Source organism: Saccostrea echinata, unplaced genomic scaffold, assembly GCF_033153115.1.
Source record: "Saccostrea echinata isolate AGI-Se365-2 ecotype Australia unplaced genomic scaffold, CSIRO_AGI_Sech_v1 ptg000003l, whole genome shotgun sequence".
Classification (NCBI taxonomy): Eukaryota; Metazoa; Mollusca; class Bivalvia; order Ostreida; family Ostreidae; genus Saccostrea; species Saccostrea echinata.
Window position 1 is genome coordinate 13,962,438 of NW_026889752.1, and position 23,859 is coordinate 13,986,296.

General features: G+C 32.9%; 1 protein-coding gene across 1 annotated transcript; it reads left to right on the top strand.

Annotated features, from left to right (window-relative positions):
• Window positions 1-693: 693 nt before the first annotated feature.
• Window positions 694-22,857, top strand: LOC133178910 (HIV Tat-specific factor 1-like). Its single transcript, XM_061313569.1, has 8 exons — window positions 694-774; window positions 5,692-5,832; window positions 7,546-7,894; window positions 12,103-12,311; window positions 13,111-13,280; window positions 14,130-14,226; window positions 21,769-21,858; window positions 22,319-22,857. The coding sequence occupies exons 1-8, from the start codon at window positions 772-774 to the stop codon at window positions 22,694-22,696; spliced, it is 1,437 nt and encodes a 478-aa protein (XP_061169553.1). The 5' UTR covers window positions 694-771; the 3' UTR covers window positions 22,697-22,857.
• The last annotated feature ends 1,002 nt before the right edge of the window (window positions 22,858-23,859 follow it).

The following is a 23,859-nucleotide window of genomic DNA, read 5'->3' on the forward strand; positions in this document are numbered from 1 at the left end:
ATAATGTAAATACAGGTAAACAGCTGTAAATGATACTTACACATTTTTTGTCTTCATTATTTTCTTAAAGCGTCTCTTGTTAATTATATTTAGAAAGGAATGCATATAACAAGGAAAAAAATAACGAAGACAAAACGAACACACACACACACACACACACACACACACACACACACACACACACACACAAAACAAGGAGGGAGGAATGTAGGAGTTCGGGCTTTATGGATATCGGCCTGGATAGCTCAGTGGCCAGAGCACCTGACAAGTAATACAGGGGTCCCGGGTTCGATTCCCGGTCCAGCCAAATATTTTCTTCATGCATTTCTCCTTTCCTACTACACTTAAATAAAAATTATTTTCTAAAAATCTTTTGTGTTTAATTTTTCAACACTGAAAACAAGAAACTAAACAATATAACTACAGGTCAATCAGGACATAATACTAATCAGGACATTATACTATCCCATGAAAAATCCACTAACAAATCTATTCATACTTTGGTATATTCGTAACAGTATCTTTAATTTATAAAATGAAAAAAAAGATTAGTATAACCGCGTAATCTCATAATTTGTGTATTATATACGATTCTTTCAACTCTTTAGATTTAGGTTTGATACTGAAAAGTTTGTACTATCTCGTGTACGAACGATCTCGTGTACGAGCTAATTTAGAAGGAAAACCGAAAGGAAAACGACTGTGGCCGAAAACAATTAACATTAAATCAAATGTCCTAGTTCTGTTGTAAAAACCCAGCGTATCCATGAAATGGTAAGATTATAAGATTTTTTTTGTGTGTATAAATATTCAGAAGTACAGTATTGTGCCATATATTTATGAACAAACGTCGGCGACGTCACGTAAACGGACGTAAACAGATGAGTTACAGGGAATGTTATAGCCATATATAATACACTAAATTTTGATAATTAAATAATAAAGCTTACCTTAATATTTTGTAATATTGCCCTTGGCACTGACTACTTTAAGCAAGCGTCTAGGAATTGAACGATACAAGTTTTGTATGTATGGTGTTGGGATGGCTGTCCAAATATGGCGGATTTCACGTTCGAGGTCGGCAGCATTGTTTATATTTAAAATTCGTTGCTTCAATTTATTTTTTAATAATAACCAACAGTTTTCTATAATATTACAATCAGGGGATTGTGCTGGCCATGTGATCGAGTTGATGGCATTTCTCTGTTTAAATTCAGTAACAATCTGGGCCCGATGAACGGGCGCATTGTCATCTTGAAAAATAAAATTGTTTGTTGGAAAATGCCGAGCTACAACGGGCCAAAGTTCTGAATCAAGTATGTCTATATATTTTTGTGCATTGATATTACCATCTACGACACATATTGTCCCCACACCATTCCATGTTATGCATGCCCAGATCATCAAACTTACTCTGACCGGCGGACCAGGGCATAAACACTCGGGCATCCAATCTTCACCCGGTCGTCTCCAGACATACACACGGTTGCTTTCTCCTATTACTACCTTACATTCATCTGTAAATATCACTCTATCCCATTCTCCTTCAACTCTCCACAATCTCTTTCCTCTTGCCCATGCCACACGTTTTTTGCGGTTCTCGTCGTGAATACGGATCTTCTTTCTTACAATCCTCCTATGAAAATTATTTCATACAATCGTCTTTTGACTGTTCTCTGTGAAACAGGAGAATGCCTACCCTGATTGATAATATCCGTAATACCAGCTAACGGAACAGTACGTTTGGTTTTTACGACTCTTAAAAGTTTCCTAGTTTCACGGTCGTCCATTTTTCGTTTTCTGCCACTTCTTGGGGCCTTTTCCACCGAACCTCTAGCTAAATAGCGCTGTACAACTGAATACACACTGTTCCGAGGAATGTTCAATTCACGGCCAATAGTTGCATATTTTTGTCCTGACAGATATTTGTCAACAATCATTTGTTTCACGGGTGTAGAAAATTCTTTGCCTTTCCCCATGTTTACATTCACAAGACCTTTTCGTTTTAAGCTGACGTCATATTTAACAAATGACGTCATAGATCGATAGTGGAAATTCTTAGCTATTTATGAGGTAAGACACTTGCATGGTAAGATTGTGTAATTGCGAGAAACCTAGCATTTTTTTATGATTCTTTCAAAATCATGACGGTATTTTTACGTTTGTTCATAAATATATGGCACAATACTGTAAGTTAATTACCCTGGCATATTGTATTTCTGACCCGTTTAGATTATCTCTGATTTCTTGCAAACTTTTAAAATGAGGACTCAAAGATTTTATATGTGGCTGGTAATAAAATCATATAATCCAAATTACAGTTTTATGTTCACTTTATTATATGCCGTCATTTTAGGAGGGTGCAGTTTTCTTTGCAAAAATAAAAGTGCCTGGTGTTATCAAAGCCCCTGAAGTACAGTATTGACTTTCAGTCACTATTGACCTTGAATATTTGTAGGATATTCCACACAATGTAAATTCAATTATTTGTCTTCAATGAAAATATTAAAAATGTTGCATATTTTGGTTACAGACAGTTTTATTACCTTCAGTGGCTCATCCTCGCAATGCCAGGGGTCCTGAGTCAACATGTTGTCGTGGGACCCCTGCCAAATTTCATTCAGTAGTTCATGGGCTGACTGCATGTAGAGATGTCTTTTGGAAAAATTACAAATCTTGATTGTTTTTCTTATCTTTCAACCAATCACATTAAGCCATTCTATGATAAACAACTTGAAACACGCGCATTTGAGGCGTCAACTGAATCCTTTCTCAGGGTTCTCATTAACGCAAGAATCTGCGTACTAGATGCAGCAAAATTATTTGGGACGCAAGGTTCTTAAAAACGATGCGTCCGCGGACTCATGAGTGGACACGTCCTCATCGGCAAGAAAATTTGGGTGCTTTTGGAAACTGGAGATTTTAGATGTTAGGATTTGTCAAAGAAATATTATTAGAAACCTTCCAGTAGCTATCAAAAAGTATATCCAAGAAACAACTTTTCTTGTACCTATTTCTATTTTTTTTAAAACAGGGATTGATTATAAGATATTTCATGTTTATTCATAATAGTGTCGCATGCCAAACTCCGATATCTGTAAGTTACACACTGCAGCTTCTTTTTAAAAACACTTTTTGAATCTTGAGTTTTATCTAGAAACCTTAATTACTGCTTGTATACACAGTATACACAATGAAGCTTGATTATCTCGTGAATTTCACCCAAATGCAGACGACCGACAGGATTAGTTACGCCTCATTGCACATGACACCTGTGATTCTATACAGCCAACTATAGGGTACTACATATATATGTAATTGATTATGCAACAGTTAATTTTAGCTTTATAAACAAGTTTATTTTTATGGCAATTATGCATGTATTTTAGAATATGGCTTGGATACATTACCAGTTTACATATTTGAATATGTTAATATTGCGTAAACAAACTGTTAAAATAATAAAGATTTTTTTTTTATGTTTGGATGGAAGGATACTGCAATAATTCAGTTGGGACTCAACATATCTTTTTTTGGGGGGGACACATCAAATTTAGCTGGGACGCAACCATCTCAGAAATCTTGAGTCCTGGGACTCAAGTTAGCAAAATCCTAGTGAGAACCCTGCTTTCTGTTTACATTATCTTACTATTTATGAAAGCTTTAATTCAATTTGATTGCTTCTCAATGAGAGAAGCAAGCCCTAAAATATAGAATGAAATAGGCCAGGCAGGGGCTCACAACAATGTTTTGACTCAGGACCCTAAGCATTGCGAGGATGTCAGTGGCTGTGCACTCTATAAATCTTCAATGAAATTAAGTTACATTTTCCGATAAAATTTTGGTAGAAAAAACCCTTATCTATGGAAGAAAAAAAATTCTTTGATGTACCCTTTCTTTTCTTTTTTTCTTTGTTTCAGAGATGCAAAATACATTATCAATAAATATCTGTACTTAAGTGATTATGGCTTTTACATGTACCAATTAGCAGGTGAAATGAAAATTAGTTAAAAGATTAGAATTTCTGACATCAGACAAAAATCACAGAGAAAATCCACTGAATTAATTTATTCCAGCTGTCTTTACAACATTTTTACTTGTTGTGTACTTTTCCAAGTTAAGCAGCCAAAAATTATGTTGTATCTCAGTATCTGCATTTAAACAGATTGTGAAAAATAGGTTGAAAATACAATATGGTTGAAAACAGGATACAGTCAATGTTATTTTTTAATCATATGAAATTAATAATATTAATGAATTAATTTTTTTTTCAAAGATATATAGTCTCAGAAGTGCAACATTGTGTGCAAACAAATTGAGTAACAAGCATTAATTTAACACATTATGAAAATTTGTTTGCACACTAGCAGTTATGAGACTGCATCTTTCAAAAAAATAGTAATTTAAAACTTATGTTTACATTTGTTTGCAAATGTGATTAATCATGTTTATATTTCAAAATTCCTGTATTACCCTTCAGGTAAGTTACAATTAATGGAAGAGCCATTGCAACGGCTACTGTTAAACTGTTCAATGTGAGTGTGAACTTTGTTTTTTGCTTATGATCATGATGAGGTTGCATCTACAAGCCTGAAGGCGATCAGTGTTTGTGATGTCAATATCAAAATCATACTTTAACCTTTTGTCCTCCCTGTCCTTATTATGGTGTTTTGAATGCCATAGCTTTCCACAAGCTTTAAAGCCAAAATCTATGTGGAATTTAAATATTATTTTATAACCTATAGACTATATTCTGATCATGCTGATGAAGTGAGAAAAATGTATGTTTAATTTTTTTCTGTTTTTTTTTTTTTTTTTTTTTTTTTTTTTTTTTTTTAAGGTCAGTTGAGCCTTCGGCTCAAGTGAACTTTATCTGATCAAAATTTGTCTGTTGTCTATTGTTGTCATCACCATTACCATATACTTTATACAATTTCATCTTTTTCTCCAGAACCACTGGACCAATTTCAACGAAACTTGGCTCAGAGTATTCTTGGGTAAAGGTGATTCTGATTTGTTCAAATGAAGGGCCACACCCACTTCCAAGGGTAGATAATTAAGAAATAGTGAAAATTGGGTGGGGTCATTTAAAAAATTTTTTTCTTAAGAACCACTTGGTCAGAAAAGATGAAACTTAAGTGAAAACTTTTTGTCATAGTGTAGGTTCCAGTTTGTTCATATCGTGACTTCCAGGGATAGGGTGAGGATGGTGGGGCCACTATGGGCTATCAAACTTTTACATTGGAATATAAAGGAAAAATTTTTAAAAATCTTCTCAAGAACAGCAAAGCCATGATCAGTCATATTTATATAGAAGCACCCTTAGGTAGTGTATATTCTAGTTTGTTCAAATCCTGACAGTGGGGATAGGGTAGGGCCCCAATGGGGGATCAAACTTTTACATGGGAATATAAAGGAAAAATCTTTAAAAATCTTCTTCTCAAGAACAGCAAAGCCATAATCAGTGAATTCATAAACATATGGAAGTATCAAGCACAATATGTGATCTAAGTTTAACCATGTGTATGTATAGAGAAAAGAATCTTTTGATGACTAACAGAAGGACCATACCTACACAGGTAAGCATTGTGACCCATGGGCCTCTTGTTTTATTTTAATTAAGTCTAAGACTTTGTCCAGGCTAAATGAAACACTTTGACTTTAATTTACATTTGCATGCAAATATTGCAGATGGAGGAAGAAATTTCATTTACAGAACAACTGGAGCTTGAAGAATTGGAGAGGAAAAAGAAAGAGGGTGCACTAACAAAAACAGATGAAGACGGTACTGTGTATGATTGGGATGAAGAGAAGAGGGCTTGGTTCCCAAAGGTTTGCAATTTTATATCAAACCTATTTAGTAGAATCACAGATAAAGTGCAGATTCAAAATAACTCAAAACAATATTGAGCATCAATTTAAGACCAAATTTAACCAATTGGGAATGGTTGTTCAAGTTGTTGAACTTAGTCATTTTAATGCAAAATATTTTCAAAGGTACAATGATATTGTTGGCATGTCAACTCCTGCAGTTTTCAGAATAGAAAGTTTTTTTTTATAATTTATGTGAGAAAATACCAATACTGTTCACGCTAAAGAAAACCTGGTTTACTGTCACTTTGACAGCTTCTCCCTTGTTATGAATCCAACTTGAGGTTCTCATATAGATATAAGGTACCTCAGTAATAAGTCCCAGTGACTTCCATATAACCCAGTTTTACTGTTTGTGTTTAATTATTATTCAAGGTTTATTGAATTACTATCCCGATGAACAAAAGAAAATTACAATTATAGCAGTAAAAAGATAAGATTTTCTGTGTTCAACACTTTGTATTGTTATACCTTTAAAAATTGTTTCCTGTATAATTCTACACTAAAAAAAGTCTAACATTTCCAATGTTTTACTGAGCGGTCATAAAAAAATTGATGCTTGACCGCAGAGCGAGATATTGGACCTGTCAATGAGATGTTGGACCACTTACGTCACAGTGCAGGCTGGGTCAGCTTTATCTTATTTGCATTCATTGAAGTTCAACAGAACTGTACGGAATTGACCAAGTTTAAACCGCAGTGCGGGTAAACAAAATTTACATCATGTTATGTCAAAATAAAAAAGTAAAAGGTATAACAAAACATTTATTGACTGTGTTCTTAGGCAAAATGCATTTTGTCGACCCCTCGAACCAAACTGTTTGCCTTTGGCCTAACGGCCTCAGTTAGGTTTGGTTCTTGGGTCCGACAAAATGCATGTTGCCCTCGAACCCATTCAATAAATGTTTAATATTAGTTGAATAAGCATTCTGAGAGTATTACGTTAGTAATACTAGTCCCCTACCGGCAAGTACAATCTGGTTCCGATTAAAAACTGAAAATGCCATAATTCTGTCAAAATTATTGAGGCTGAACAAAATGCAAACTTGATCATAGCTCAATATCTGCAAGTGTTTAGAAAAAAATTGCAGAAAACTTAAAAATTATAAAGGCCATAATTCCGTCAAAAATCATTGAAGTACAACAAAAATCAACTTTGATCTATAACTCATCAAGATACACTCACATACCAAAAAATCAGATCAATATCTGCAAGCCTTGAGAAAAAAAAGTGGAAAACCAAGTGGGGCAGACTGACAGACAGACAGCTAGACAGACATGGTGGAGATCTCTAGTCCCCTCTGCTTTCACTGGTAGGAGACTTATAACACTAAATGTGATTCATGATTTCTGGAAAAACTTCAGACTGGTAAATTTTTCAGTGGAGTGATTGAACTTACAGTGAAATCTGACACCTGTGCATTCCGTTTCACTGTGAGTTCGAACCTCAATTTAAATTCCCATTTTACTACGGGGGTTTTGTGTTCTTTACACTGTGAAATCCGAAATCCCCATCTATGCCAACACATAATTTGTCTCCCAATGCATGTCAGACTAGACAGGTTTCACTGTATATCAGTCCTGTAAACTGGTGAGCAAAAAAAGTTCCAAACTTTGTATTAGAATATAAATCAAGCACATCATTCTAATAGCAGTATCTGACTTATGATATAGATTGATGAGGACTTCATAGCAAAGTATCAGATGAGTTATGGAGCCAACGAAGAAGAGGGTGGTACAAATATAACAAACGATCAGGACAAGTATAAAGAGTACTGGGAAAATTATCATAAACAGCAACAGCAAAATGAAAGTGAAAGTAATGCTGAGGGAGTTGACATAAACAGTGAAGAATATTACAAAAAATATACAGAATATTACCAGAATTATTATGCTCAGTATTATGCGCAGCAACAGCAGCAGTCAACGGGTCAACAAGAAGAGGAAGGGGCCAAATGTGAGGGGGAAAAGAAGGGGAAAAAAAGGAAAGGAAGCAAGTTTATAGTCCAGAAACCGGCAGAAGGTACTAATGATCTTAAAGACCTGTGGCCCTTTTCACAAAAATTCTTACGATTTAGATAAAAATTTGATACCTCTGTAATTTTTTTAGTAAGAAAGATATTATTTTTTTCTAAAATATGATTTAATCTATAGTCTAATGCAATAGAAATATTAGATTTTTGGTGACCTACTACAACTGAGATACTTGTTATAGACTGGAAAAATTTTTGTCTTAGTCGTAAGATTTTTTGTGAAAAGGGTCGCTGGGGGTCGTAACATAAAGCTTGCTAGGTTTTTGACTTAAGTAGGGTCATAAGTATGTTTTAGGTGCAATCTTAAGACCTGCCTAAGTACTACTTAAGTATGTCTTAAACCGTAACATAAAACGGACTTAGGTAGGTCTTAGCTAAGTCAAACTTATGTTCAAAATATTTTTTATGAATCATTCTAGTTTTTCAATTCATTTTTATATATATATATTTGTAAAAATGATTTAGTTACGTTTTTAATCACAAATATATTAATGCTGACGTCCTTACCTATCGGATTTAGTTAGTTTAGATTAATTTCGTATTTAATTAAAGTTAATTCTATTTAAATTATTTGAAATACAATGTATTTGAAAACAAATATTGCACGGTCACAAAGTGGCACTAGTGGTTCATTGTAAATGCGTGAATATTGTTTATCACTCGAGACTGCGATGTTCTCAGTTTACCGTTTGTTGTTATTCTTTCGTTTGACAAATGTTCACTTGCTTTCAAATTGTCATTCTCGCAGACATGGCACGATAACCGAACGTCTATGTACTTGAAATTGAAACTCTAATAAAAAAAAAGTGCAAAACAATAGGGACATTTTGAATTTTTTTCCTCCCATATCAGTAAGCAGAAACTGCAGACGTTTTATGATATACTTATTTACAATTTAATGAAGGATGGAAATTAAAGAATTGTTTTCAGAAAATAATTTTTCGTATATCTCCAACTTATCAACAATCTCTCTCTCTCTCTCTCTGGAATGTTAGTGAACGGTAGTGAATCCTGTCTGAATCCTCGCTTGTTGCGTTCTACATTCAATCTAATTTACAGAAAATCTTATTTGTTTTCTAGTCATCATCCTTTAATTCACCGACAATTTTTAAAATCATTTCATCTCATTTTTTTCACAGTGAACAAACCAATCCATGATTGCTGTATACAAATTACTTTTATAATTTAAATTACATGTGATATACTTATAAAGATTAGTGTTTATAACCTAGGTCCCACTAATATTTCAAACGTATCCCAAAAATAATATTTTGCATTTACATGTATATGTCATTTAGAGAGTGATATTGTAATCAGTGATGAATAACCCCCCCCCCCCCCCCCCCCCCCCCGACGAAAAAACTAAAATTCTTATACCAGTATATTAAATATAGAAAATTATTTTTTAATGCATGATATAAATAGAGGAATGTTTTTACATAGAAAGTCAACGTTAAATAGTTCTAAATATATGTTTAAGAAAGTTAAGACATACTTAAGTCACCTCTACCGGCCGCCTAAGTTTTGCTAAGATTGTCAAATCTTAGCACGTTTTTAGTTACGGTCTTAAGTTTAAGACTGTACTTAAGTCCTACTTAAGCATGGTCTTAGACTTAAGTACCCTTTATGTTACGACCCCCTGTTCAACAGATTCAAGTTTGTCAGATTTAACTTAAACAAAAAAATGCTTTCTTTCTGAATGGCTAGAATAACATTTGCAACATTGAAGAAAAATTTAGTAATCTATGATTAAAAGCATGTTATGTAAAGTTTTTCTGCAAGTATTGCAAAAGTTAATCCCTGTATTAAAGGACTTATCGCATTAAAAATCCTTATTTTATGAAAAATATTATCTACAACCTTGTTTATTAAAATACTGAATACAATAAAAGTTGTTGTAACCATATTTTAAGTGATAAGTTGAAATTCAAATATGGCAATATATCCATATAATTTCAATTAAATTGGATTTCGGCGAAATACTGCTCTGACATCATAGGCGACAATTCAGTGATAGAAAGATGACTGTTTATGGACTTATCAACGACAAATGCAGCTTAATTACAAAAAATGATGAAACAATTCATTCCTAGCATGCTTTTCAATTATTATAGAAATATTAACTATAAGGCTTTTGAGATATTTTTGTTTTTTATTCCATACATTTAGAATCTGTAGCTCTAACTACAGCAATGAAGACCTCAACCCTTTACAAAATAGGCCCTATATGAAAGCATACTTGCATAAATTAATATAGTGTTAAAAATGAAGAATAACAAAGTTATATAATGTTAAATTTGTGTGTAAAATAGATTAAAACATGTGATAAGATGACAAATCAAATTGTATTATGATGGTGAGTTTCTTTGTCTTCGCCGTGTCTCCTATTGTTGCTGCTATTTAATTTTTACATTGTTTACAGATTTTTCAGATTTTCTCTCTCGGACAGTTCAAACATATAAGGTTGGATATCCAATTTCATATCATCAAAATCAGTAATTTGGTCGTCCATAGCTCAAAATATCCAGGTTGTATCGCATATATTTTAGTTAGATTAACATGGAAGAGCTGATCAGCCATTGTCACCTTTGACATCACAGGGTCATGTGATCGCTATCTAATTAACTTGGATTTTTAATTCAGAGGTTTTCATTTGAGTCAATAATTGTTTAATTACTGTGGTATATCCGCAGTAAAAACACCAAATTTATAAAATGCAGTCATAAGGAACGTAATATGCTTTTAATTTCAAATAATTTAAAATTGTGCGATAAGTCCTTTAACAAACAAAGAAATACATTTTATTGTTTATTGTTATAACTGGTAAATTATTCATATCAATTGGGTGAAGTATGTAAATATTGTATTACATTTATTATTTGGTCCATGCAATATTTTGATGGAAGATGCCCATTTCTTTAGAAATCTTTCAAACAGATGGCTTTAAAAAATGGCTCTAACTAAATTATTGGTAATGGATTGATAAAAATTGGTTTTCATGAGAAATAAAGCAGAAAATATTCAGTGGATATAAGATATAATGCTAATCCTGTCTGTTTACGTGTACATAAGAGCCTCATTAATCTGGATGCCAATAATCCAGACTGTTGATGTTCCGGGAGGTACCAATTTTTCAAATGTTATTTGCTCTCAGTAATCCAGCAATCCATGTTCTGGATATGGACAGTCTCAATTTTTACAACAAAACAATTGTCTGATGAATTCAAATAGTTTATGAGAGGGGGTAGAGTGCTCCAAAAGTGTTTGTTGTCTGATGTAAATCAATTAATAGTTAAACAGAAAGTGCATTTTGTACATTTATCTTGTTGGTAATTGAGAATTTTTTTCTTCTGAATAAACAAAAAATGTCTGATGTTTTAAGTTATTAACAGTGTAAAAAATACTGAATAATCAAATTTATTTCAATTTAAAATACATCATATTAAGTTTTGAAGAGATAGGTGTTTATGAAAATAGTTGCACAGATTTTGTATTTCTTATGACTAGTTTTGAAAACCAAAAAAGTAACGATAATGGTAATTAATGCATTACTTTCCTAAAGTAATGGTAATGTAATGCATTACTTAAAAATGAAGAGTAATGGAAATGGCAACTTAATGCTCAAATTCTAGAAGTAATGAAAGTGTAATAAATTACAAAGTAATTCACCCCAAGCCTGCCACAAACCTGAAAAATTTCAAAAATCTACAAAAATTGGCCTCCTCGAATTTTGATGATTCCACAGTAAATGATAAACAAGCAAAAGTCCCTCAAAAAGTCCTTCATGCTATTATAAATATTAAATGTATTATATTTAGCATGTACAATATTTGATGGAAATTGTTTTTTCAGCAAGTTAGCAAAGATTTGATATAGGGCATTTCTGATTGTAGATCTTAATTCATATTATGTATATTTGTATAAAATAGAGTATATTTGATTTAATATAAGCCACTTTCCTTCAAAGGCACTAAATAGAATGCATAGCCAAATATATTTATGTTTGCTGTAGTAGTGGTAGAATTGACATATAATTTCTGAGATTCACCCAAAAATTTAATGAATATGTTATAACAATAATTTCCTGTAATATATATATATATATATATATATATATATATATATATATATATATATATATATATATATATATATATATATATATATATATATATATATATATATATATATAAATTAGAACCACAGTGGTTTGATGTGCAAGATGAGAAAAACACCAATGTGTATGTGAGTGGTCTCCCTTTGGATATTACGGAGGAGGAGTTCAAGGAATTGATGAACAAGTGTGGAATGATCATGTTTGATCCTCAAAGAAAGGCTCTCAAACTGAAGCTTTACACAGATGAGAATGGACAACCAAAAGGCGATGGCAGGTGCTGTTATATCAAAGTAAGACACAATTCAATGTATTTAACTATTAACTTTAAAATAATGTATGCATTAAATTTATAAAAAATCTGTTTAGGTGTTTAAATAATGTTTTAATGAATTTTTTTTCTGAAGGTAGTGAGCTTTTTTAATCATCTCTATGGCCATACATGTATCTTTGAAGTTAAATAAAGCATGGTATAAATAACACTTTGGACAATTGCATTGTTGTGATAATAATTTTCAGATATGATTATAACATGTAAATTTATGAAAATCATGTACTAGCACATTAAGATTTTTGTACAGTAATTAATGTGATTGAAAAGAAATTAAAATATTTCAGTATAAATTATGATTTAATTACAAGTAATTGAAAAAAATGTTCAAGTACAGATTTCTTCCAGTCATTTTGAGAAATGTAATACACTCAATTATAATTACTTTTCTTCAAATACCCAATCCCTGATGTGTACAGGAAAAATATCCCCAGAACAGCAGACCCATGTTGATATTAATTAATACTGAAGCATCCCAGTATTTTGTGCATATCTTAGCTCCCTTAGGACCAGATTTTGGTCCACAATATGGAAATATTTTTTATGAAATTAAAGAGGGAAATTTTAAGGGAAAAAAATCTGATGGTGAATAAGAGAAGGGCCATAGTGATGCAAGAGAGTGTTGTAACCCATAGGCCACTTGTTTATTGCTACAAATATATATACAACAAGTATATAAAAGGTTTGTTTTATGCAAATAATAAAGACATTTGTTTTAAGCATGAAAATTTTTTGATTGCATGTCTGTTCTGTTTCTGAAGGTTGAGTCTGTAGAGCTAGCACTAAAGATTTTGGATGGGTATGACATACGTGGACACAAAATTCATGTGGAAAGAGCCAAGTTTACAATGAAAGGAAATTTTGATCCAAGTAAAAAACGAAAGAAACTCACCAACAAAGAGAAGAAGAGGTTAAAAGAGAAACAGCAAAAGTGAGAACATGTTTGATATACATGAAAAACTAAATACACCTGATAGTATTGATCATTTTAGAAAAAGTTTGAATCATGATTTTATGAAGAAATTAAAGTGAAAGTGTATTATTGTTGGCCTCTAGTTCCACCCCCTCGCCAAAAAAGAAAAATTCAGAGACCACTAATTTAATTCACATATTCTACTGAACTTAGTACTAAACTAGAGGTACTGTGAGCACTGAGCTCAAAAAATGATACCCCCTGCCTTTCATACGATTATAATAGCAAAGTCCGTGTTTTGCTATGGGAGACCCTAAATAAATGTCAGATCAAAAAGTAAAATAGGAGGTGCACAATGGCACTGTGTAATAAAGATTCTGTGAAAGTCTCATTAAATTTTATTCAGTGGTATAAGAGGAGTTGTGGAGTTGTGGATAAGAGATGTTTATCCAAAGCAAAACAGACGGACAGACACGCCTATCACTATACACTTCCCACTTTTCAAGTGAGGGGTATAAACATAACAACTTTCTGTATTAAAAGCACATCTTAACTGATAAAAAAATTTAAATTTAGATAATGATATAAACTTTTGAAAATAAATAATTGTTTTTCTAGATGACATCAACTAAGCTACAAGTTTACTAACCTTAAATATTATTCAGTTGCAGATGCATTACTCTCCCAAAAACTTATGTACATGTATATATATATATATATATGTATCAAATTTGATGTATATCCAGGTTTAGGTATATTTCATGGCCTTTATTTTTTTTTTTAATAAAATTGGAGTAGGTTAAAGTTCAGGTGATACTTGTTTGGTTTGAAAAATTGAAATCCTCTCATGACTGTTGTGTTTTTCAGATTGTTTGACTGGCGACCAGAGCGTCCAATCGATGCCAGACTTAAATGTGAGAAAGTTGTTATTTTGAAAAACATGTTTTCTCCCAAAGAGTTTGATGTAAGTAAGAAAAATTCAAGGGAATCGTAACAATCACCTTTTGATGCCTATTGATCAAAATGATGACCTTAATTACATCCTGGGAGATGGACCTTAAATTTTTATTATGCAAAGGCTGGCGACCGTTTCACTAACAAGTCGCAAATCGTAAACGTACGATTACGTTTACGATTGCCAGACGTGCACGTTAAGGAGCGTTTCACTAAACCTATCGTAAACGTAGCACTAATTAGGACCGGCGAGTTATGATCAACTTTTTGGAACTCTTTTGGCTAAGAGGTGTATTTATTTGAGAGAGAGAGAAAAAATAAAAAAGAGATCATTACGAAATAAAAAAAATATTTCACCATTTTTGTTAGTCTTAAAAAATAAATAATTGAAGAAAGAAAAGGACAAAAATTCATGGAAAATAGATTATTAAAAAGAAAAATATAATTTTATATATTTATTCTATGCATGAAATTTGACATAAGTTCCTTTAAAACTAGGATCAAATCATATGCATCAATTATCTAAATTCATTCGTGCATTTTACTTCTCTTAATTGACAAGTTAAGTCCATGGTGGCGTCTAAATGTTAATATCTACTTCAAGCTAAAATTTATTACACACTCGTGGTGTAACATACATTTTTGAAAACGTTTATTTCCGATTGTACGTATCAATTGGCGGTTCTTATTTCATGTTTCTGTTAAAAAATTATAATAAACAAATAATACAATTCAGTATGTTTATTTTTTTTAATATTGCTAATACTCCCATGCAGGATTGTTTAAGTTTTTTTTTTTTTAAAGTTACTCATTTTAATATGTATTATATCAATTCTTTCTCTGCTTTCTGCTTCATCAATTAACTTCTCGGAGAGCAATTGCCTTTCTCACTATATTCTTTAGAATTTATAATTTGTACACAACATAAATCTATGACATGTAAGTAAAGTTTTTAGCAAACTATCCATCGTAATATCCCGTGCAAATCTTAAACATCGGGAAAATAATTGTGGCAAAATATTTCCAAGTTATCAAACTAAATTATTAAATTCTTGAAAACCTCTATATAAATTGACATGGTTCTACAATCTTTAACAGGCACTGATCCAACAATTTTTTTTAACCGGCTACCTACTCCTCATAGAATTTGTATATCTAAATGTAACCGCACCTATAAAGTTAAAAGGGTTGATTTTATTTTATTATAAGTTGCGAGTATGTATATTTTTTACTAAATGTGAGTTTTAAGATCAGACTCAGTCTACACAATTTACCAGTATTATGACTGAGTGCAGACAAAGATGTGAAAAGTGGAAATATTTTTTGTTTTCTTGCTTATATTTTTGTTTTGTGTTGCTTTTTTCTTGAAATTACTTGCACATAAGTATCTTAAGAGTGCCCTTGACTGCTCGTAGACTTACGATCAACTTTAATCTTAACTCGCAATTTGTAACTCTTAGTGAAACGCACTTACATGCTATGTTCACCTTTACATCTACGTTTACGAGCTACGACCTGTTAGTGAAATGGTCGCCTGACTCTTAGCCATGGGATATTCTCTAAGTATCAGTACACAAATATAAATTTAATGTAATACATTCATAAATAATGAGTTTTAGTGTTTCAAAAGCTTTATCTTAGAACTACTTAAACAAGATGTGTTTGTGAAACATTGATGCCCCTGTATGGCAGCTTATGGCGAAGGTTAAAGTTTCTCAAATGCAAGTCAAACTCCAAAGTCAAGGTCAAGAGATCAAAAATGTTGTTACCCAAAGAAAGGACTTGTGTCAATGAATATACCTGGTAAACATGGAAGCCCAAGCACCAACCATTCAAAAGTTATAGTCAAGGTTAATGTTTTCTAAAAGTGGGTCAAACTCCAAGGTCAAAGTCAAAGGGTCAAAATTAATGGTACACAGGGGAAGACCTTATCATAAGAAATACACATGCAAATTATAAAAGCCCTAGTACCAACTGTTCAAAAGTTGTGGCCAAATTAAAAAAAATTTCAAATGTAGATCAAACTCCAGGGTCAAAATGTCGATATTATTGGTATCCAAAGAAAGGTCTTTTCACAAGGAATATTCATTAGAAATTTGAAAGCCCTAGTACTAACTGTTCAAAAGTTATGGCCAAGGTTAAAGTTTTTTTATAAGTGGGTCAAACTCTAAGGTCAAGATCAAAAGGTAAAAACATATTTACACCCAAGTCTTTACACCAGAAAGGTCTTTTCACAATGAATACACGTGCAAAATATAGAAGCCCTAGCACCAAATGTTCGAAAGTTATGACCAAGGTTAAAGTTTTTCAAAAGTAGGTCAAACTTCAAGGTCAAGGGGTCAAAATATTTGGCTTTCAAAGAAAGGTCTTTTCACAGTGAATACACGTGCAAAATATAGAAGCCCTAGCACCAAATGTTCAAAAGTTATGACCAAGGTTAAAGTTTTTCAAAAGTAGGTCAAACTTCAAGGTCAAGGGGTCAAAATATTTGGCTTTCAAAGGAAGGTCTTGTCACAAGAAATATTCTTTTGAAATTTGAAAGCCCTAGTACTAACTGTTCAAAAGTTATGGCCAAGGTTAAAGTTTTTTTTAAAGTGGGTCAAACTCTAAGGTCAAGGTCATAGGGTCAAAAAATATATACACCCATAGAAAGGTTTTGTCACAATAAATAATTATACAGAATTGTAAAATATGAAAGCCCCAGCACCCATTGTTCAAAATAGCCAAGGCTTAAGTTTGGTAATTTTTTGCAAAACTAGGTCAAACTCCAAGATCAAGGTCAAGAGGTCAAATATGTTGGTATCCAAAGGAGGACTTGTCACAAGGAATACACCTGTGAAATTTGAAAACCATAGCTCCAACCAATCAAAAGCTATAGGCAAGGTTAAAGTTTTTGCAGACAAACAGACAGACGGACGGATGGACAGGGCAAAAACTATATACCCCCGAATCTTCAATACAGGGGCATAAAAAAAAATTGGGCTGTTATTGTGAACTCTTTCTGGAAAGAAATGGTCTTTGATGTCAACAACTTTAATATACACTTTTTAGCTCACCTCATCGTTGTTGGGGGAGCTAAAGTAATACCGTCTGTGTCAGCGTCCCAAGTTAAAGTTTTTGGAGCAGATTTCTTTGCAAGTACTTCTATGCCCTATATTAATCAGAGATGCATGGAGGATGCTTCTAGTGTGTTTCATTGTACCAGTCAAGGTTTCAAATGCTGCAATTTCAGCTGAAGAATGATTGCAGGTTAATGTTTATGGAGCAGGTTAAAGTTCTTGGAGCAGGTCTCATTTCCAAGTAACTATAAGCCCTATATTGACCAAACTTGCATGCATGATACATCCGAGGATGCACACTACTGGACTTGCTTCGGATGCTGGATCTGACCTACATTTTCTGGATGAGTGACCAGGTTAACATTTTTGGAGCAGGTCTCATTTCCAAGTAACTTTAAGCCATATGTTGACGAAACTTGCATGGATGATACATCTAAAGATGCACTCTACTGGACTTGCTTCGGATGCTGTATCTGACCTACATTTTCTAGATGAGTGATCAGGTTAAAGTAAACTATAGAGCTATCCGAACCAAACTTGCATGGATGATGCATCAGGGGATGAACACTCTCAAACTTGCTTCAGATGCTGGATGTGACTTAAATTTTCTGGATGAGTTATTAGTTTAAAGTTTTTAGGTAAGTTCATTCCCAAGTTAACTGAAAGCCCTATCAGACCAAAATTGCATAAATGTTACATCTAGGGATGCACACTACTACATTATTAGTTTTGGGGCTTTGCCTTTCTTAAAAGACAACATTCGTTGAGGTGAGCTCTGTAATCTCTGATTACCTATGTTTATTATTGATATACACTTTTTATTATTTACTGGTTGCTTGCATGAAGTAGGATGAGGCACAAAACATTGAAGATTCTTTTGATCACATTGGGAGAAATATTTAAAAATCTTCATAAGAAGAGCAGGGTGGTGATTAGTCAATTAAAAGATAATTTGAATCACCAATGCAATGTACCGGCTACATTGTACATATGAAAATGTCATCATAATCTGTGCTTCAAAAATTTAACCAATAAAACTCAAGGAGTACATTTAGTTATATGTATGACAAATAACATTAATCCACACACAGTGGCCCCCATGGAGTAGCACAGGGGAGACAGAGCCCTTTGGAAGCTTCTGAATTTTAAAAAAATCTGAAGGAATGTCTAGTCTGTTAAAGTTGAATCCATAGTATGTGTCCGATGCATGGTAAATTCATACTATATTAAGACGTTAGGGTGTTCTCCTTGTTTTTCACCCTGCAGTCAGCAGCCCCCATGATTACTATTTAAAGTAACCAATCAGCAGCTGCAGAAAAATTTTTAAAAAAAATATACAGTTCAATACAGACCAGTCAGAATGAATGACTGTTTACGATTACGGCATTTGTAGTAAGCAGCAACACGTGGTCAGTCAAAGTCCATTTTCTGCATGTGTCATATTTGGTTGTGATAGATAATCTTAGTTCAAGGAGGAGACCTTCTAAAGGTTTTGATTTATTACAATATTGGATTCACACAACAAAGCACTAGAGTTTCTTGAACATCTAAAATGAAACTCTAGCGAATCAAACATTTTTAGCTATCACTTGCATACCGCATGCATGTTCTAGTACTCAAGTGTTGCTTTACTAGTTTTCATGTAAAGATACTTATCAAATTTTTATCTGGTCAATTTACAATTGAACATGACGCGTAATATTATAGAAAGTAAAACAGACTCCAACTGACCACTTGTTGCTGTATTCTAACATAGTAAACAATCATTCAACGTGTTCTATGCGATTGGTTAATACTCTTGGTGGTATTTGGGGATCATATGTTTTATATGTAAAGCATTTTTTTAAACCAACCAGCCAGTCAGAGAGTAATATGGTAGTTTAGCACGCTTGATCAAGCAAACTGAGATGCTGTTATTGGAATGATAGTACTTCGTCCAGCTGTAGTCAGACGACCAAATCGTCTCTTTGACTGGGCATTTAAATAAGTTGTGCACACAGATCACGCGCCAAGTACGCCCATCTTTGTATACTGATACAAATCTATGAGAGCAATTAAAGTGTTTTTTAACCTAGACAATTTATTTCTTTTACTTATGACATTGTATTTCTTTTACTTATGACATTGTATTTCTCATATTTCCTCATTTTACTCTTGGTTCATCTTTTATTTAATTCCATAAAGTATTCCTTCATATTTACATCCACTGAATATTTTCTCCTTTATTTCTAAAGAAAACCATTGCCGTTTATCAGTTCATGAACAACACTAGGCATATCACCTGTAAAGATTTCTTGATCAATGGCTGTTCCATCTATGAAACCTACTATGACGTACATATCAATAATACATTAATTAATCTTTTTAATCCTACTTTAAATGATTATTTATAAAGACATAAATATAAACAATAAAATGTCTTTCTTTGGTTGTTAGTACGGGAATTAACGTCGCAGCTATTGTAGAAAAAAATTACATAACCCGCTTACGCGGGTTATGTATTTTTTCTGCAACAGCTGCGACATTAATTCCCGTACTAACAACCAAAGAAAGCATTTTATTGTTTAAATAAAACTCCATACACTGATAAATCTTTGTAAGTGTAAACTCTCATTATACTATTATAACCATACGTAAGAGATCATTTATAAATCTGCTTAATACGAGTGAATGAACTTAATACAATGAGACTTCGTTTAGTTGTTAGATGTCACTACTACATATGTATCTACCATGCTATAAAGGAACAATTATACTGAGGGTTTTAGTTCTATACATGAAAAAATGCCGGTATTAAAAATACAGGTGTATTCATACTTTCGACATATTTTACTAATGGAGTAAAGGTACATTTCTTCTTATGATGGTGCAATACAAATGAACCTTGGGTAAAGCAGTCATGTCCTTTGTTTTAAGTAAACAACATACAATCAATCAATCCTTTGTTTTGGTTTATTCTTAAAAAAATTATAAGGAATTGTAGATATTTTTTCTTTGATTTTCAAATGGAAAAGATACACAGTCTAGCCTTCTTCATTGTATCAAATTGAGAGGTAATTTGTTCTTTGCTATCTGTAACAGGTGAGCACTACTGCTGCCTGGCTTTGAGAAATAAAGTTTCATAAATAGCCTTGAACTGTAACATTAAATGCATGTTATTTTTCTAAGATTAAGAAAATAATGTCGTCTTTTAATTACAAAAGCTAAATTAGATTTAGTACACTGTTTAATATACATAATGTTTTCATTGGAAGTCCATGTCAGAGACAGACAGGGAAAGCAAAAACATCAACAAATATGTAACAAATATTACAGTTATGTCGCTACCAGTCACTTTCCATTTTCTTTGTTAGTATTAAAGTTATTGCAGCCTTTCACAAAGTATATTAATGTAATAAAACCATCATTGCGGAATTCTAAACTCCCTTGCAAGCCGTATAACGTTAGACTTTGACATCCCAGCTATGTCCTAAGCGCATTCCGGGAATGATGTCGTGCTATTTAAACATGTGTCTTTACCCAATATTCAGTGTATGTCCGACCCAAGTTGCTTATGAACAAATTACGCCGATGCTCAAAAGATGTAATTCAATTATTTTATTAATGTGCACACAGACAACACGTGATTTAGGTGAATGCATGCGGCAGCTTTGTGTGGTATATCGGTCTGTCATGTTTTCTCTCCGGTCTAAGTTTGTAAGACATTAAAAAAAAAAAAAGATTTGATTTTATTCATGTGTATTATTTTGAGTGTACCAGAAAGTATTACCCCCAAGTACTGTTACATGTCATTATTTATCAGATAGAGACCCTTATATAAGTTGATTTTTTTTTCCAACAATATTTTAAAAAGATTTTTGATTAAGTTGAATAGGATCGAAGATTGTAAGCTCTTTTCATAAGTTCTAGACACTAATATATCACAACGGAACTGATATACTTTAAACTCTTTTCATTAGAAGAAATGTTTATCCCTTTTGAAAAGTCTGATATTTTCCAGAAAATCTTTACTCAGGCACTATAAAATCATATTCAATTTATTTTAAAAAGTCAAGAATAGCAAAAATTCAATATGATTGTACTGTGCCATACCTTTAAAAATGGTTTCCTATATGAATCTACAATAAAAAGAAGTTTTTCAATTATTTTACTGAGGGTTCAAAAATATTATTTATAGATAGAGAGGGGGGGGGGGTAGATTATATCATCTAATTCTTTTGCGGACGATTTTTGGGGGAGGGAGGGGTTAGGTGTTAAAAGCATTTTTGTGTAGATTTCTATGTGTACATAATTATGCATGATTTATCATCTTTTAGATAAAATTTCATTTGTTATAGATACCATTCCATTTGGGATTTACTTACACAGTAGCACTAAAACAAATCGGATTGTTACGAGGGTCTCTTTAAATTATTTCTGATTGTAAATGACCGGGTGATAGAGCTTTGATTTATCAGCCACATTCTGTAATAAAAATGAGTTTGCTTTTTCAGGTGGACCCAGTGTTGATTAATGAACTTCGTGACGACGTTCGACAAGAAAGCTCAAAATTTGGAGACGTCAAAAATGTCAAAATTTATGATGTAAGTATCAGACGTTTCTTCCTTATTGTATTCCTAGCGGTATAAGACTATAAGAATCAGTCATATTAGGAGTGTAGAGGATAGAAATATTCCGCGGGTCACTTTTGCGTCTTTGATGAGGACTTTCAAGTCCTTTGCGACAGTTGTGTTATTTCTTTAGTTACTTGCCCTCTTTCAAACCAACAGATTTTCTCAAATTTTGGACAACCGAATACCTTGTTATAATGATTGTAATAATGAAGGAACCTTAATAAAGCCTTAAAATTTCCTAAGAAAACACCAAACAGAAAATCCTTAACAACTACAAAAACAAGCATGGATATACGGTACTGAGCTATTCTTATCCAGGTATACAGTAGCATTTGTTTTCATACATTCTAAATAATATGTATATATTACTCGTCAATGAAATGCAAGATTTTTTTCTGTTTTAAATGTTCTTTTTCTATGATTGTGCTAGAACCACCCAGAAGGCGTAATGTCGGTGTCATTCAAAGAACCAGAGCAGGCGGACGCTTGTATTGCAGCAATGAATGGTCGTTGGTTCGCTAAACGCCGAATCTCGGCGGAATCTTGGGATGGAAAGACTAAATATGAGATCCAGGAGTCAGAAGCAGAGCGGGACGAACGACTGAAAAAATGGGAACAATACTTAGAGACGGACAAGGAAAAACAAGTTGATGTTCCAGATCAGTCACCAACAAATACTTCATTTGTAGAAGCCACTGGGGCGTCAGGCGTGTGTAATACAGAGACTGAGACGGGCGTGTCTCCCGCTACAGTATGTCAAACGACACAGGCAAACGACACGACATCTGGTGCACAAGGCTGTCAGTAGATAATATACTCTACCATTCAAAGTTAACAAGTTAAAGAAAAGCAAGAAAGGTCTACGTAACAAGTCCTTTAACTGTTAACGATGTTTTGTCTGTCCATATGTAGAAAATGTTAAATCTTCTTAATATGCAAGGTTTAACCAATAAATAAATGACAATTATAGCAGGGCACGTTTTTGTCAAATTAGGGCTCATATTAAGCCTGTTTTCGTCAAGATGGTCTGCAGGGCAGGTATCATGTTGTAAATTTTGAATTTACTAGAGGGAGGTAAATGCAAAATTTACAACATGATAACTAGTTATCATTTTGTAAATTTTGCATTTACCTCCCCCTAGTAAATTAAAAAATTACAACATGATACAGGCCTGCACTAAAAATATTTAGTGTATATTTGGAAGAGTAGCTACAGTAAACATACGACGACACGATAAAGATTGGGCTTCTAGTAGACCAGCTCTAGGAGATTTTATTCAAAACATTACTGGATAGGAATGAAATGATGAAAAAAGATTTAATAGAATGACGCAAAATCACAAGATGGCAAGTATAAATGTTTCTTGACATATTTCTTATCACAAAAACAAAACTCAACGAAATAGATGCAAACATCATGTACCAAATTTAGTAATTGCATTAGGATGGGAATAACTATCTTCTGACGCCACGTAACATATTAGATGTTTTTCCGCTTGTCGGAAAGATCCAAGAAGTTGCGATTGTCGAAATAGTTTCACACGGAGTTAATGTAAAATTAATTTGATGGACAATAATTTAATTCGAATTAAATTACATGTACTAGTAATTCGAATTAAATTTTCCATGTGAACACGGTTTATATTTAATTTAAATTTACTTACGATTAATCGATTTAAAATCTCCGTGTGAACAAGGCATTAGAAATCGTGCAGTGCTAAAATGTTCACGTTCAAGAAATACTAAGTTGGAAACACGCTGGTTTGATGCTTGTAAAAATGTTTGTTTTGCCAAGAAATTATTTAAGGTCCTTCTCAGATTATAGAAGTAGGAACTATATCTCATGTTGTGAAATTCATACAAAACAAATGCATCCTCTGAAATATTGAACCGATATATGTATTACCAACATGCACTCAGAATAAAAAAGGACAAGGAAATTAGTTATCTTTGTCAATCTGTAACAGTTAA

Excerpts from the sequence above, each read along its gene's own strand:
- LOC133178910 (XM_061313569.1), top strand. Across the intron at positions 12,312-13,110 it reads GCAGGTGCTGTTATATCAAA|GTTGAGTCTGTAGAGCTAGC; the intron begins GTAAGACACAAT and ends CTGTTTCTGAAG. Across the intron at positions 14,227-21,768 it reads TTTCTCCCAAAGAGTTTGAT|GTGGACCCAGTGTTGATTAA; the intron begins GTAAGTAAGAAA and ends TTGCTTTTTCAG.